Raw genomic sequence first — 17,998 nt, 5'->3', positions numbered from 1 at the left:
TTCAAACTCATCACGGATTGGTCCCTGCAGTCCATTTCTATATACAGAAATATTGCCAATGACCCATACTGTCCCCATTGTTGCCAGCAGTCTAAACAAGAGACTAATTCTTAACTATTGAAAAAAAACACTTTTGAAAAATTCCACTTCAGTTAGCCGACTCCCAGTAGGTTTATTCAAACAAAAATTCCTATTTAAAATTTAAGCTAAGCACCTTGAAAGCGTAGATCTCAGTAGTTTCATCAATGGAAATTTCCAGGTTTAAAACTTTCTCTGCAACTTTACAAAATATACTTGGAATTATATGAAAATTACAAGTCCTGAACTTTAACATTCTAAGTGGGTGGGTGGAAAGAGTTGAGAAATAGGACAGGGCAGACATCTGCTCAGAAGTTACTTCTGATTATACTGGTTTTCACATTGTTCTGCTGCACTAAAATGGCCATTTCACTGTTACTGCAAAACACACTGACTTTTTAAAAAAAAAGTCATCTTGTTGCTGTGACTACAGGCTTTCCAGAACAGCAGAAAATTAATAGTGGTCATGATTTTGCTTTTTGTACACCTGCCACTATTATTTTTTTTGGAGAGGGGGCAAGGGGGGAGAAAATACACATGAAAGAGATCTGATCTTGTGGTTTTTAAATTATCAGATGACTACGCCACTCATTGGTTGGAGAAAAAAGCCTTCCTTCAATAATGGCTGGTTACAGATTTCAATTAGAGTTCAAAGAGTCCTAAAACTTTTATACTGCAGTGTGTGTTTGGGGGGGTGGGGGGGGTGATGGCGGGGAAAGAGAGGAGGAGAAGAGGTGAAGGGAAGAGAAGCAGGGGAGTTGGGCCAACTGTTCTGATTTAGATGTAATACTGTGCTGGCCTTATGGTGGTCTATTGCTACTGAGTTGCAATTAAACACAAGGTTTTGGAAGAAAACATCTTAACATTACAATTCAACACAGACAGACAATCTTACTCTTGTTACATCAGAGTCAACATGGTTTTATGAAAGGGAAAGAGTGTTTGACAAATCCATTTTTTTTTAAGGGTGTAACTAGCAGGGTAGATAAGGGGGAACCAGTGGATGTAGTATATTTGGATTTTCAAAAGGCATTCAATAAGTTGCCACACAAGAGGTTGTTACACAAGATTAGAACTCAAGGGATTGGGGGTAATATATTAGCATGGATTAAGGATTAATTAATAGACAGAAAACAGAAGGAAAAAACGGGTCATTTTCAGGTTGACAGGTTGTAACTAGTGGGGTTCCACAAGTGCTTGGGCCTCAGCTGGTTACAATATATATCAATGACTTAGTGAGGAGACCGAGGGTAATGAATCCAAGTTTGCTGACGATACAAAGCTAGGTGGGAAAGTAAGCTGTGTGGAGGACACAAAGAGTCTGCAAAGGGATATAGACAGGTTAAGTGAGTGGGCGAGCAGGTGGCAGATATGAGGAAATGTGAAATTATCCACATTGGTAGGAAGAATAGAAAATCAGAATATTTTTTTAAAAAGGAGAGAGACTTAGAAATGTTGGTGTACAGAGGGATTTGGATGTCCTTGTACACGAATCACAGAATTAAACTGCAGGTACAGCAGGCAATTAGGAAGGCAAATGGTATGTTAGCCTTTATTGCAAGGGGGTTGGAGTATAAGAGTAAGGAGGTCTTGCTGCAATCATACAGGGCTCTGGTGAGACCACACTACAACTGTGTATAGGTTTGGTCTCCTCACCGAAGGAAGGTGATACTTGCCTTAGATGGCATGCAATGAAGGTTCACTAGATTGATTCCTGGAATGAGGGTTGTCCTATGAGAATGGGCCTATATTTTCTGGAGTTTAGAAGAATGAGAGGTGATCTCATTGAAACAAAATTCTTAGAGGCCGTGACAGAATTGATGCCGAGAGGCCGTTTCCCCTGGCTGGAGAGTCTAGAACTAGGGGTCATAGTCTGAAGATAAAGGGTCGGCCATTTAGGACCGATGAGGAGGAATTTCTTCACTCAGAGGGTTGTGAATCTTTGGAATTCTCTACCCCAGGAGGCTGTCGATGCTCAGTCGGTGAGTATATTCAAGACTAAGATCAATAGATTTTTGGACACTAACGGAATCAAGGAATATGGGGATAGGGCAGGAAAGTGGAGTTTAAGTCGAAGATTAGCCATGATCTTATTGAATGGTGGAGCAGGCTCGAGGGGGCCTTATGGCCTACTGCTGGTCCTGTTTCTTATGTTCCCATTACCAATGATCATGGGATAGTATTTTAAAGCTGTATGACCCCATGATTTGATCAAAATCATTAGGATACACAAACACTAACATTTCAAAATTCAAGATGTTAGGAAGTGGCTCTTTTCCCAGAGAATAGTGGACCCATGGAACAAGCTTAATGTGGTGAATACTGATTGCTGAATTCCTTCAAATGAGAGCTGGACCCATGTACCGCTGGGGCAGAGATCACCTAGTACAAAAGATAGGTACTGTATGACATTATTCAGGGACAGAGTGGTCTCCTGGATTAGTTGCCATCACCTAAGGGGTCAGAGAGGAATTTTCCAGATCCCCCCCCCGCCCCACATAATCGACCTGGGTTTCCAGCTGGTTTTCCACCTCTCCCAGGAGATTACACAGCTTTCAGGTGGGGTGGGCAGTGTATAATAATTTGATGCACAAAGCATTGCAGTCGTGTGGGACAGGCAGGATGGACCAGTGGGTCTTCTCCGGAGCGTGGCTGTTCATAAGATGCAGCAGCTTTCAAACTGTTCTATTGAATGCTCTGGGTTTAAATTTCTTCCTTTTAAAATGTATATTATCAGAATTCAGTTCATGGCAGTTGGAGGGGGACTGGGGAGAGGGGATGCCATTGGAGCCAGAAATGTAATTATGGTCATCACTGGGGTAATTTCTTGAAATTAAGATCTTCAGATTCATAGCTTCCACTCATACCCCAGGAATAAGGATTGATAACTTTGCACCATGCAGTTTTACTTAAAGTTGCCAGTATATTTCTCAGGAACCTTCATAGGCTGTAACGTCACTAAAATTACAAGTATTCCATTTGAATGTTGCCAGTGACAATCAAACAAAAATCACAAACTTACACAAATTATCCAGGCTCCACTGTGCACAGAAGCCAACCTGTCGTTTCAGGTAATCTGTGTGATTTATCCAAGACTCCAGCATAAGTAGTTGATCACTAATACATGACTCAGAGACTGTTAATTTATTTTCACCTGCAATTAAAAGTTGCATTGTATGAACAATTACCTACTGCTGAAAAGCATTTAATTTAAGTAATAAAGGCGCATGCTTTACCCACTTGAACACTTACATTTGACAATGTTAGTTACATAAATCAGCTCTGAATTATAAAAATAAGCAATCAGAATTGCAGTTTTCCAACTTTTTAAAAACTAACAAAAATCACACATTTTACATCAATGGCAATTACAATAGTTTAAATAATTAAAGGGTCAGAAATTGCTTCTAAAATAACTGAGCTTAGCAGCCCTCACCGATATTAATGGTGAAATCAAAGCGCAAATTCCGGCAGCCGCGCATGCACAGTCAAACGCGGAAATCCGGAGCTTGCTCTTCCTGGTTTGGTGGTGATCTGAAAGCTTAGTGTTAAAAGGACCTCACCGGCTGCAATCAATAGACTAGCGCAAACTTGCTCGCCTGCCCAGCTCGAAACGAACTAATCTTGCCACAAAACAGGTATGCTGAAATTTTTTTTTTTAAGGTTATAAAAAGTTTTAACAGCATGGTAAAAATATTAATGACTGCCAAACAACCTCTGGCAATGAAAATGAAAATTAAAATGTGGAGACTCATTCATTGTGATTTTAATAGTTCGACATAGAACATTTTTAAAAACATTTTATTTCTGTCTTTTAATTCGATATTTCTACCCTCTCTTTCGCTTTCTTGAACTGTTTTTACAATTGATTTTACTGTTGTCGCTTTCATTTCCGGGTTTTGACCTTTGCGGCTTGTCAAGGATGCTGCAATCGGATTGGTTGAGGGGAGAGATCCTCTCATCAGCCACATAGGTCCTAGGTTCGTGGGAGTTAACTTTGGACTGTTTTCCCATTAGAGGAAGTTCCCGCAATAAAGACCGCGGATACAATATGGGTAAGTTAGTACGTAAGGAGCGGCAAGCACGAGTCGTTCGCCACACACAGCAATTTCCCGCCCAATATTTTGTATCGGCGTGCAACTGAACACTAAAGATTTGAAGTAGTGTTCCTTACATTTGGTGCCACCAATGCTTAAGGCTCAGATGTTTGGTTCTATATAAGTTTAACATTTCTGATCGCCAAACTTAACTGGACCAGCCATATAAATACTGTGGCTACAAGAGCAGGTCAGAGGCTGAGTATTCTGCGGCGAGTGACTCACCTCCTGACTCCCCAAAGCCTTTCCACCATCTACAAGGCACAAGTAAGGAGTGTGATGGAATACTCTCCGCTTGCTTGGATGAGTGCAGCTCCAACAACACTCAAGAAGCTCAACACTATCCAGAATAAAGCAGCCCGCTTGTTTGGCACCCCACCAACCACCCTAAACATTCACTCCCTGCACCACCGGCGCACAGTGGCTGCAGTGTGTACCATCCACAGGATGCACTGCAGCGACTCGCCAAGGCTTCTTCGACAGCACCTCCCAAACCCACGACCTCTACCACCTAGAAGGACAAGAGCAATAAGCACATGGGACCACCACCACCTGCACGTTCCCCTCCAAGTCACACATCATCCCGACTTGGAAATATATCGCCGTTCCTTCATCGTCGCTGGGTCAAAATCCTGGAACTCCCTTCCTAACAGTACTGTGGGAGAACTTTCACCACACGGACTGCAGCGGTTCAAGGCGGCGGCTCACCACCACCTTCTCAAGGCAATTAGGGATGGGCAATAAATGCTGGCCTTGCCAGCGACGCCCACATCCCATGAACGAATATTAAAAAATTACAAAAAGGATATAGAAGCGCTGGAGAAAGTGCAAAATAGATTTACAAGGATGATACTAGAACAGTGAGGGTATAACTATCAGGGAAGACTGAACAGGCTATAGCTCTTTTCTCTAGAAAAAACACTGAGGGGTGACCTGATAGAGGTCTTCAAAATTATGAAGGAGTTTGATAAGGTAGAAATAGAGAAGATATTTCCACTTGTGGGGGGAATCCAAAACTAGGGGCCATAAATATAAGAGTGTCACTAATAAATCGAATAAGGAAATTAGGAGAAACTTTTTCACTCAGTGGTGAGAATGTGGAACTTGCTGCCACATGGAGTAGTTGAGACAAATATCATAGAAGCATTTAAGGGGAAGCTAGATAAATACACGAGGGAGAAAGGAATAGAAGGATACGGTGATAGGGTGAGATGAATAAGGTGGAAAGAGGCTCGTGTGGAGCATTAACACTGACATAGACAGGTTGGGCTGAATGGCCTGCTTCTGTGCTGTAAATTCTACACATTAATCATCTCATTTGGACTTAAATTCTTATATTGGTTATAAGTAATTACATTACTCTATGCATTTTGAGGTACCTGCATTTTAGTGAAATATGACCACCTTTGCAACAAATGCAAAATCAAAAATACATTGTGTCGACTTGGTAACAGTCATCTTCAAGTCAGATCATGGGATCAAGGCACTCTAGTACTTCATCATATAATCCAGGCTGAGAAAAGGTGTGCTACATTGTTGGAGATCCATCTTTTGGATGAGATGAGAAACAGCATCTAAAAAGTCAGCCCTATGGTTTAAGATCCCATAGAACTTTGAGAGCAAGTAACCATACAAGAGAATGGTTGGATTGGATTGTTCACACTGAAGGCTGTAAGTGTTGACGGAATGGGAGTAGATAGCTGCCATTGGCTGCACTCCTATAATGTAAAAGCACCGAGAGAGCAAGCATTTCATCTGTTTCCACTTTAGTGGGATACATAGCTGAACTATGAAGAGGAAGCCCAAGAATTTGCTGCTGCTTAACAGGATATGTAAGAAACAGGGTGTTATACATAAGGAAAATGCCTGTTTTGTAAAAGTGCAGAGAGGAAAAAAAGGACTATTTGGCATCAGGACAATGCAATTTTCTGTTGAATCCATGAAGAAAACTACATCAAATTGGTCCTAAAGGACCACAGCTGAAACATTAATCCATGATTATCACTCGGGTCCTGACTGAACTGCTGCCAGTTTGTAGCATTCAGATTTTTATTTGCTGTCCAGCAATTGCTGTTTTACTGATCAAAGACTTGTAGCTAGAAGCTACAGATGATCAGCTTTCGTTGGACATATTCTTGGAGGTTTGATCTCACAGCATTTGATCACTGTTTGCAAATGTTATTGCATTTAGCTTAGTTGAGTATCTCAGTACTCTACTATTCCTAAGATAATTAAGATAATTAAGCTATGGTACATAAGATTTTTTTAAAATAAAGTAGATGCACAATTTGGACAGAAATGTTTTGGAATCAGATTGGAACTCCAGTACGAATCATTGCTTTTTGGATAGGAGGGTTAAGAGAGAAAATCAGGAGGAAGAAAATAAATCAAAAGGTGATATAGATTATTGGTGATGCAGCACATTAGCACAACGATAGGAGGCTAATTTGCAATCATGATTTCCCACATAGAGTTCTCAACTGTGCTGTTGTATGCTGACAGCTGGTGAGTGGAGGCCTGGCACTTTCTTAGGGAGGTGAGTGGGTATTTCATGGCCAACTCTCATTTACACCCCAGCAGCCAGCTATGGGTAGGCAATGGCAAGCCTCAGTGTATCCTGTATGGCACAGGAAGGCTTCAAACAAGAAAGGGTGGAAGGAAAGAGTAACAATTTGCACCAAAAATTTTTTTGCCCCCCACAGATTAGGTTTAGGCTTAATTCGTACGAGTGTTAAGAGTTCCCACAGTAGTTTATGACAAGCATATAGTTGCGAATCTCCTTTAACTAATTACCATAAATACATCATATGCACTGCAAGAAATAAACTAATTATGATGTTGGCTGACTAAATTTCCAGTATGCCTATCTGACGCCACTGCAAACTGAACATAGTTAGCTGGTCCTGTTCCATGCCGTAACGTCGCCAGAGGTGTGAGGTCATGGGGCGAAACCAGCTACCATGAAATTCCAGGGCGCTTCTGGGAGGCAGGGAATGCCTGAGACAGCCAGACTGGCTCCTCGAGTGCCGCCAGGTATGATGGTGGAATAGAGAACTGCAAGTAGAGACAATAGAGGCGTGCAGACGCAAACCACAAATACAAAGTACTTTTCTCCCAGGTTGCTATCAGCAATGCCCGGGAGTTGCAACCCTCAATTCTGGAAGACTCCTGGATTGGCAACCCTACTAAACTCAGTTACTTTATCATAAGGATTCTGACAAAGCAGCCATGAAACATTTCATTTTTGAAGTAAATTTCTATTTTGATCACTGAATGGTAGTGAGTTAATAAAACATAGGAAGGTAAACAACGTAACAGTAAATTCACATTTTTTTTAACACAAGATTAATCCTACCACTACACCAAAAAAAAGGTTACATTTATATTTAAACAGAAACTTACTTGTTTGTGCAAACTTCTCCAGGGCAATAAGGGAGAAAAGCATGACCGTGGGGTGAGACTGTGCACTCTGTAATATTAACAGTCAAACACTAAATATAAATTTACACAGGTTATATTGTTATACCACACAGATTGGTTTGAAAGTGCAATTTTAAAATAAGACATGCAAAGAAACAACAATTTGGACTTTGTGGATCATGTAGCATGCTATTATCTTGACAAAGGAAGTGCAAGGAGACAATACATTTTTATAGCTTGAACTGTGCATGGTCTTGAGCATAAAATTACACTAGTTCTAAGACTGTGCCATGTTTACCCATGTAATATTGACTACACTTCAAAACTAATTAATTGGCTCTGAAGCACTTTGGGGTGTCCAGAGAATGTGAAAGGCACTATATAAATGCAAGTTTTTTTTTAAAAAACTTGCTTGGATTAAAGGGGTAATGCTAATTAACTCAATTTGAATACTTGCATCTATTTAGTCATAGTCATAAAAAATAGAACCAAGCTCTAATGGTTTGTACTCAAGTAGATATTATTCTTAAATACTTTAGAAATCAAGCAGGTGAAAAACACTTGCCACATAAATACTGTGGCTACAAGAGCAGGCCAGAGGCTGGGTATTCTGCAGCGAGTGACCCACCTCCTGACTCCCCAAAGCCTTTCCACCATCTATAAAGGCACAAATCAGGAGTGTGAAGGAATACCCTCCACTTGCCTGGATGAGCGCAGCTCCAACAACACTCAAGAAACTCGACACCATCCAGGACAAAGCAGCCCGCTTGATTGGCACCCCATCCACCATCCTAAACATTCACTCCCTTCACCACCGGCGCACAGTGGCTGCAGTGTGTACCATCCACAGGATGCACTGCAGCAACTCGCCAAGGCTTCTTCGACAGCACCTCCCAAACCCACGACCTCTACCACCTAAAAGGAAAAAAGGGCAGCAGGCACGTGGGAACACCACCACCTGCACTTTCCCCTCCAGGTTACACACCATCCCGACTTGGAAATATATCGCCTTTCCTTCATAGTCGCTGGGTCAAATCCTGGAACTCCCTTCCTAACAGTACTGTGGGAGAACCTTCACCACACGGACTGCAGCAGTTCAAGGCGGCAGCTCAACTCCACCTTCTCAAGGGCAATTAGGGATGGGCAATAAGTGCTGACCTTGCCAACGACTCCCACATCCCACAAACGAATAAAAAAAAAGACTGCCCACGAAAATTCTCCATCCTGTAATAGATTATAGCCTTACAGTTTAAGTTAATCAAATCTCAGCTTCAAATGATAAAATTACTCAAACTTTCTTCTTTGGAGTTTAGATCAACTGTAGCCTCTGACTGAATCATGGCTTTTATGTTTACTTAAGGATATTGGTTAACATGTCAACAAATCTGCTGGAATGATATTCAGAGGCACAAGTCAACAGGAAATGGTGTGGTAGAGGAACAAGATACACTAATATGTATTTTTTATTTTTACCATTCATCCTGTAACTCTATAATCACTTCTACCAGCAGTTTTCAGCAAATTAGTTTTGAAAAGTGTCATGAAAGGTGTGTGATAGATAAAAAATATTTACATACATACTTCAAAAGACACACATACTCCACACTAAGGCAACAATGATATTGGAGGCTCTCCTACCCAAAGAGTTGAGAAAAAGAGTTCCAATGATTGCCTAAACATCAAGAGGATCTACAGTTGCATTCGTATTTTTATTATTGCTGTTTAGCTGTATTAATTAAAGTTATTTTTTTTTTAATCGATGCAATATTCACACACAGGTGCAGATTCTAGTTACTTGTCCGCTAAATATTTATTTAGCACTTGAGAACTAGTGCCTTGTAACAACCAAGCCAATATCAAATATAGCCCCAAGAACTAGGGCATTGCTCAATCCAATGAATTAAAGATCATGCAAAAGTACAATTAATCAGTTACTGAAGTGCAAGGGAGGAGCGCAATTTTAGATGGATCACGTCCAACTCCACTAGGGGAATCAAGTGGAACCATCACCTTACTGGGAAGAATCAGAAACCACTGTTGTACAAAAGCTGCTGTGATTCAGTCCTGAATCCTGCTTAAACCTGACTACAACACAGTTGACACATTGGCTTGATGTGGACTGCATGCAGTGTTACCAGAGTGCCTGAATGCAGTCCAGTAAATCACTGACAATAGCTTGCAGCTGAAAAGATTCTGAACACACTGCACCACTGAATTTGCTTCAATAAAAACAAGCCTGGGGTGCTGAAATTAAATGTCAGATAAACAGACAAACAGTATGTTGGAGGAGTTATCAATGTTTAAATTTAATTCTTGACAACACGTCCTTTCCTTCAGGTAGCCATCAGTACTTCAACATAAATGCTTTAAACCGCTTTGTACAATATAGACCAATGAGTAATCAGTAGGTAATTTTAAAACATAGTACCGTGCACAGAAATGAGAGAAATCTATTCCACTCCCCACAATTAAAACAAATAAAGCAGAAGCAGTCCAATTTGCAGTATGAGTGATAAATGGAAGTTACTAAATGTAATATATAAATTTAAACTATTACTTTTGCACCAGCTTTGCAAATCACACAGGACAAGTGGTCTTGCACACCAGTTTTTTTTCCTCAGTAAGGTTAGGCTTCCTATCCTTTCACTCTATGACATGATGCGGCATACTGCACTATTACATTGCAAGGACCATAAAAAGGCATATTTTTTCCCTTCCATGTTTTGGAAGCAAATTGTTACAAAAAAAAAACCTTCAGAAATGGCTGATTTAATATTATTCTTGATGCTAAAGGGCAAAGTAGAACCAGAGTCACTTACCTAATCAGCAATATAATTTAACAGCAGAGGCATTCAGCCCATCATGTCTGTGCTAGCTCTTTGCTAGGAGAAGTCCAAAATTAATGACTGGCTCACACAAACCCCACTATTCAACTATAAGTATTTAAAATCAAAGTATTTATAAAAATGTAAGACTTCAATATGGTACTGAATTGCTTCTGCACACCCTGGTCCAATTATCCCAAGTTCTGATTCACCTGAAGACTATACTTGGTCTTGAGTCCTTGTGTGCAATTAAAACGGGAACTTGACTAGTTCTTACTAATTTTTAACCACTAATTCTGCTCCCAGTCATCCTCATTTTCCCCAATTCCCTTATCTATCCTGAGCAAAGGCAGTTATTTCTAACAAACCAAGCTTGAGGAGAGAGATTTTCTCAGGACAGGACTCAGATGTGTTGCACCGTAAGCTAAAATCATTCCTTCTCTTCCCACCCACTTCTACTGCAAGAAGTTTCAAGGGGAGAAATAGAGTAGTTGTCAAAAAGTTACAAAAAAAAGTTCATGTGAGTTCTAAAGCTCATGAACAAACTCTTCCATTCTACAGGCAGAATTCTCCATTTAAGAATTAGTTATTGTAACCGACTATCCAAAATTTGATGATATTCTCCTTTCTATCAGCTCTATAACTATCAGCCCATGTCTTTCTCTTCCATACAATCTTCACCCAGCTAAAAACCCAATCATCTTATGTTATAATCAGTCATATGGCAGGCATGCCCTACACAATACAATCTTCAATTCCAGTCCATCACACAGTATTCCTTGTCCTGATTTCATTAGCACCGATTTCTTTATTCTCCCACGTTCTCCTTGAACAGTACATTCCAAAAGCACCTTGTGTACCTCGACCAAAGGCAGTTGTCACCACCATGCAGAAATGCTAACTGATAGTGTCTTTCACATCTCACAATATAGCTTCAGAAACCATAGCACAAAATTTTAGTCCAGGTACTTCCATCATCATTCTGAACTTATTGGATCACTCTTTCTGCACCCAAAATTCTCATTTCAGAAATGTTTTGAATCATCTGTAATGTTTGTTACTACAGTAACATACTGCATATGCAAAAAAAACCTCAATTTTTCTACAACACAGCAATGATTTCCGCAGTAACACTGAATGTGATGGAATACTTACAGCAGCTTTATACTGCCAAGTATTTAGAATTCTTTTGGAAAATGATCACTAAATACTCACTCGAGTTTTATACCCACTCTCCAGTGGAGTAAAATGCAAGACAGCTTATACTAGCATTGCTCACAGCATGTCAGATGATACTCTGTTTAAAGGACAGAAGTGTTCTACATGTAATTTTGGCTGCTAAGGAAGAGTTATGTTCCTTTAAGATCACAAAGTATAATTATTAAGTAAACACATGTTCAGAGCAATTGTTGTTTAGTCAGAAAACTTTGCTGGTTGGTAAATGCTTGTAAGTTTTAATGTTGTATCCATTATTAAATTCCAGACATTTATCTGGGAACTTGGTCCACTGCAAACAGGGATTAACAATTTGATCAAAGTGCAGCCCAGATAACACATCCCATCAGTTTTAAATAAGCTATAGATATCATCCAAAAGCACAAAGGTCACAAATCAGAACATTCATATTTGATCTTATGATATAAAATATCTTCCACTTTTCCCATACTATGAGGCTTATAGGTGACAGTAATAATAGAAATACCTATATATTTGACTCTCAACAATTTAATACATCTCCAGTACTCACCAAACTCTCCAGTAAATATTCCAAGGTCCCTGGGCTGAGAAGACCTATGCTGGCAGGACCTGTAAATGATAAGAAGTTTTATTAGAGAATCTGTACCTCTGTCGCAAAAATTTATGGGTCGTCATTGGAAACTAACCACAATTGCTCTTAAAGTTTGAAGAAATGTACACTGTTTAAATTTCAAAAATTGCTAATTTTTGCTGATCTCAGATCTGCCAATGCACTGGACAAGAACCAAGTACAATTCATAATTTTGGGTTATATTAGAATCTTCCCTTCCCATGGCACACGCCTGTAAGTAGGCGCACAACTTTGTCACAAGTCAAAGCTGCACTTATACTGCTCAGCTTCTTCAGAGGTTCTACAATACCCACTGCAACTCCCAATGGTGTAGCAGTCTTATTTATATATTTTTTTCTTTTACAGCACCAGAACCACACAAATTATGCATGCAACAGAAGGAAAGATTGTGGGGTTCAAAACCCCTTTAATAAAGGAGGGAGAGAAAAAACGGGGAACTACAGGCCAGCTAGCCTGACAGTCGTCAGGAAAATGCTGGAATCAATTATTAAGAAAGTAGTAACAGGGTACTTAGAAAATCATGATACGGTTAAGCAGAGTCAACATAGTTTTATGAAAGGGAATTTGTATTTAACACATTTATTAGAGTTCTTTGAGGATGTAACTAGCAGGGTATATAAAAGGGAACCAGTGGATGTAGTATATTTGAGTTTCCAAAAGGCATTCAATAAGGTGGCACATAAAAGCTTGCTACACAAGATAAGGACTCATGGCGTTGCGGATAATCTAATAGCATAGAGGATTGGTTAACGGACAGAAAAGAGTAGGGATAAACAGGTGATTTTCAGGTTGGTAGGCTGTAACTAGTGGGGTGCTGCAAGGATCGGTGCAGGGGCCTCAGCTATTTACAATCTATATATTAACGACTTAGATGAAGGGACAGAGTGTAATGTATCTAAGTTTTCTGACGATACAAAAAGGTAGGTGGGAAAGTAAGCTGTGAGAAGGACACAAAGAGTCTGCAAAGGGATATAGACAGGTTAAGTAGGCAAGAAGGTGGCAGATGAAGTATAATGTGGGGAAATGTGAGGTTATTCACTTTGGTAGGAATAGAAAAGCAGAATTTTTTTTAAATGGTGAGAAACTTTTTAATATTGGTATCCAGAGAGATCTGGGTGTCTTTATACAAGAAACACAGAAAGTTAGAATGCAGGTACAGGAATACAATTAGGAAGGCAAATGGCATGTTGGCCTTTGTTGCAAGGAGGTTGAAGAACAAGAGTAAGGAAGCCTTGCCACAATTGTAGAGGGCTTTGGTGAGACCTCACCTGGAGTACTATGTAGAGTTTTAGTCTCCTTATCTAAGGAAGGATATACTTGCCTTAGAGGCGGTGCAGTGAAGGTTCACTAGATTGATTCCTTGGATGAGAGGGTTGTCCTATAAAGGAGGGATTGAGTAGAATGGGCCTATTCTGTCTGCAGTTTAGAAGAGTAAAAGGTGATCTCATTGAAACACAAGATTCTGAGGGGTTGTTTCCCCTGGCTGGAGATTCTAGAACTAAGAGGCATAGTCTCAGGATAAGGGATCAGCCATTTAAGACTGATGAGGAGGAATTTCTTCACTCAGGATTGTGAACCTTTGGAAATTTCTACCCCGGAGGGCTGTAGATGCCGAGTCATTGAGTATATTCAAGGCTGAGATAGATAGATTTTTGGACTCTAGGGGAATCAAGGGATATGGGGATAGGGCAGGAAGGTGGAGTTGAGGCCAAAGATCAGCTATGATCTTACTGAACGACGGAGCAAGCTCGAGGGGCCGTATGGCCTACTCCTGCTCCTATTTTTTATGTTCTTAACAAAAAGACATTTGAAGGAAAGGATTAACTGTACCCCTTTTAAACAAAGGCATCTGAAAACCTGCAAACACAGTAATGTAGTAAACTGTGTTCTCACAAATCCTGTTTTCCCTCAATAACGCTGACAGCATTGGAGAATTATGGATTTCGGGTTCAAAGACATTGTACTGCAGATAGATATCTAGATTAAATAAATAAGCTAGATGAATAATACTGAGCTTAAAGGGTTGTCAGGCTTTTGGAAACACAGCAGGGGGGTATTGTAAGAGAAGGCAATAAGGGCATACATCAAAGGCTTTGGATCGGGAAAGAAATGATAGGTGAGAAAAGGCATGAGCCTCTAGGATCATTAGGGATGTCTGTGTATAGAAATTAAAGGAGCTGGGGCTACCTCTACAATCTCTGTTTACAGCCTTTCATGTAAAGGAGCCTTTTACATTGCATGGTTCAAGCACATGGTCCTTTCTACATCAAAGTGTCTTCAGTCACATGGTCAAAGCCTAAACGGTCAATCATTGGGGTATGTTAGTGATTGAGGCATAGTAACAGGGAGCAATTGGACAAAAAATGACACTCCCCAGTCTTATGTCCAATTGGTAAAAACAATATAAAAAGACAACTTCGAGGACAGTCTCTCCACCACATGGCAGTCACAAGGAACGCAAGCTGCAGTCAAACATCATGCAGACAGAAGAGGACAGAGTACTGAAGAGCTGATCAACCCCAGGCCTCGATGAGCAAAATCCTTGGTTTAAAGGTTGCACGTGTATTAACGATTTGCCTGATGTGTAGGAATTAATAAGAGTGTTATTATGTAATGACTTAAGTGTATAATGGGATTTTATAGGAGAGTTATATGTATGGTTTGATTTTGCTTCACGAATGCTCGTATGAATAACATTAAGTAATTACTTTTGATTAATGTAACTACCCCAAGGGTGACTTTCTTTGCTTGACTTTTTGTTCAGTGCCGAGAAGCACAGGAAATAAGGAATACCCTACAAGATTTGTGTTTTAAAAGAAAGCAAGTGTCTTTGCAATCTGTTCTTCAATGAGAGCAGCTTTGAAAGTAGAAAAACACCCTTCAGCAAATGGATTAGGCCGTTCTTAACATGCCCTGCTCTCCTGCAGCACCAATTCTTTTATTCATTAATGGGACGTGGGTGCTACTGGAAGGCTGTCATTTATTGCTCAACCCTACTTGCCTTGAGACAGTGATGGTGGGCCTTCTTGAACCGCTGCAGTCTGTGTGAAGGTGCTCTCACAATGCTGTTCTTGTTATTCTTTGTAGGGGTATAATATAATCGAGTGGCTTGTTAGGCTATTTCAGAGGGCAGTTAAGAATCAACCACGTTGGTGTGGGACAGGAGTCATATACACGTTTCCTTCTCTAATGGACATTAGCGAACTAGTTGGGTTTTCACAACAATCTGGCGGCTTCATGGTCACTTTTACAGATAATCAGCTTTTTATTTTGGAATTTTTGTTAAAAACGGAATTCAAATTCTCAAACTGCCATGGTGGGATTTGAACTCATGTTCTCCAGATTATTAGTCCAGGACTCTGGATTACTAGCCCAGTAACATAACCATTACACTACTGTACTTAAAGTATGCTGCCAATCACTATCCAATGCTTCATTCACCTGGCTATTATTCATATTAACCTAGGCTGTCAGTGTCAACAGGCACTCTCAGAGAACATTACATCCAAGACTGATTCTTTTTGTCACCAGATGCCACATGTGCACTTTCAAGCAGGACTCAATGGCCAAGAATCATGAACAGGATCGTTGGCTGATTTTCCCTCTCCTTAGCCCTGGGCAGTTTTATCAAATCTGGGATCTTTCGATCTGCATGGCTGACAGATACACCACCCACTGTCTTTATCCACCAGACCGCTGGGGGAAGTATGACTGTTTTCACAAAAAAAGTCCAGTGTTTGAAGACTTGCAAAGTACAAAAATCATTACGGTGATTGTACCTATGGAAGTCAACAAAATTATCCTCTGCCATCCGAGAAAAAGGTAGTAATAGTAAATGTGTTGCTTTTGAAAACCAATTTTGCTCATCAAGATTCCCTTTCTTTCTCTCCTCCCAAAAAACTGACTAGTAATTTTAATTGTGCTTGTGGGATTTTCACAGCAGCTGCTACTAGGCAAACAATTGTTGAGGGATACTAAGATATCACTTAAGTCGGACATTATTTTGGGAAAGCTGATAATTTGCCAAACTCTATCCTTCAGTTATGAATATTTACAGTGCAAGTCAGCGACCCCTGACAGCCCCAAGATAGAATAGTCCCTGCACACCTCACTTTGCTACCTCTTCCGCCCAGTGTACGGTCACCTGGCTACCTCTCCCTCTTGAGACCATTCTGATGAAGCATTGTTAATATACTCAACATGAATACATACTGCACCAGTGTGTATGCCTGCAAGTATCATGTGCACAATGTACAACTGCATCAATATGTAAAGCAGTATACAATTTAGACTTGAAATGCATGAGCATTATGTAAGGCAGTCATGATAGCATGTGATCACTGCACTAAATGACTTTAGTATCCACTATGCTACAATCGAACCCCCCTTTTCAGGTAGATCAGACGTTCTGCACTTCCACACTGAAATTTTCAACTTTCATATCTCAGCTGGTGGATATTCGGCAAATCACCTGCGCATGAGTGGTAAGAGGCTCAGTAATCAACACCAAGAACATTCAATTTTGAACATCAGCTTAATTCAGTGCTCCACTCGTGCCTTGTCCAAAAGTTAAAACCTAGAGACTACTTCACAGTAAGGCACATCTCTGCAGGTCTCATGAATTTGGTTCTTTCCCAACTTACTTTCACAGATCCTTCAGATGCTTCTCCTTTCATGGTTCTGTATGCCACAAATTCTTAAACATTCTGATTACATAGTAACTGGGCATACGTTACTGTAAAATATCATTGTGCTTATGGAGGTAATCTTAAGGACAATTCAAGTACATGTGGTAATGTTGTGTGCGCTTGGTCCAGAAAATCCAAAAAATTTAGGGAAAAAAATGTTCGCCATACCTGCTAGCTTTTCAGCCAGGCATCCCAGTACTGCAGTGGTGTTGCGGTGTTTAGCTGGATTGCAAGCATCCTGCTTTGCTAGAGATGCACTCAAATTCAACATTTCTGACAGTTTCTGTAATGCATCCTAAAAAATAGTTTAAAAATATCAAACTAGACAGCGTATTATCACATTTGCAGGGAAACTACAGAGGGGTGCAAGAACTATAGAGTAGTGATAATGGTGGGACTTCAACTATCCCAGTATAGACTGGGATAATAATAGTGTAAAAGGGCAGAGAGGGAGGAATTTCTGAAGTGTGTTCAGGAGAACTTCCTCGATCAGTATGTTTCCAGCCAAACAAGGAGGAAGGCATTGCTGGATCTGGTTCTGGCAAATGAGGTGGGTCAAGTGTCAGTGAGGGAACAGTAATCATCGTATCATAAGGTTTAGATTAGTTATGGAAAAGGACAAGGAACAATCTAGAGTAAAAATATTTCATTGGAGGGGGCTTTTAGAAACAATAATCCAGGACAAAATTAATAGTCACTTGGACAAATATGGATTAATAAGAGGAAAGCCAGCAGGGATTTGTGAAAGGCAAATAGTGTTTAACTAACTTGATTGAGTTTTTTGATGAGGAACAGAGAGGATTGATGAGAGCAATGCAGTTGATGATGTGTATATGGACTTTCAAAAGGCGTTTGATAAAGTGCCATAACATAGGCTTGTCAGCAGAATTGAAGCCCATGAAATAAAAGGGGCAGTGGCAGCATGGATACGAAACTGGTTAAGTGACAGGAAACGGAGAGTAGTGGTGAACAATTGTTTTTCAGACTGGAGGGAGGTGTACAGTGCTGTTCCCCAGGGGACAGTACTAGGACCACTGCTTTTTTTGATATATATTAATGACT

At 40.2% G+C, this 17,998-nt stretch overlaps 1 protein-coding gene across 1 annotated transcript in view; it reads right to left on the bottom strand.

Moving 5' to 3' along the window:
* The window catches only part of rspry1 (ring finger and SPRY domain containing 1), a 67,584-nt gene that overhangs the window by 24,024 nt on the left and 25,562 nt on the right, over nucleotides 1-17,998 (bottom strand). The window contains exons 4-7 of the mRNA XM_067997791.1: nucleotides 17,105-17,231; nucleotides 12,168-12,226; nucleotides 7,578-7,644; nucleotides 3,101-3,232 (exon numbers count right to left, since the gene is read on the bottom strand). Coding sequence (XP_067853892.1) covers nucleotides 3,101-3,232; nucleotides 7,578-7,644; nucleotides 12,168-12,226; nucleotides 17,105-17,231 — 385 coding nt within the window. The remainder of the gene's footprint in view (nucleotides 1-3,100; nucleotides 3,233-7,577; nucleotides 7,645-12,167; nucleotides 12,227-17,104; nucleotides 17,232-17,998) is intronic.

The sequence above is a fragment of the Heptranchias perlo genome, chromosome 16 (assembly GCF_035084215.1).
Source record: "Heptranchias perlo isolate sHepPer1 chromosome 16, sHepPer1.hap1, whole genome shotgun sequence".
Taxonomy (NCBI): Eukaryota; Metazoa; Chordata; class Chondrichthyes; order Hexanchiformes; family Hexanchidae; genus Heptranchias; species Heptranchias perlo.
Note: the sequence above shows the minus strand (reverse complement) of the source record. Positions and strands in the feature narration are given on the sequence as shown.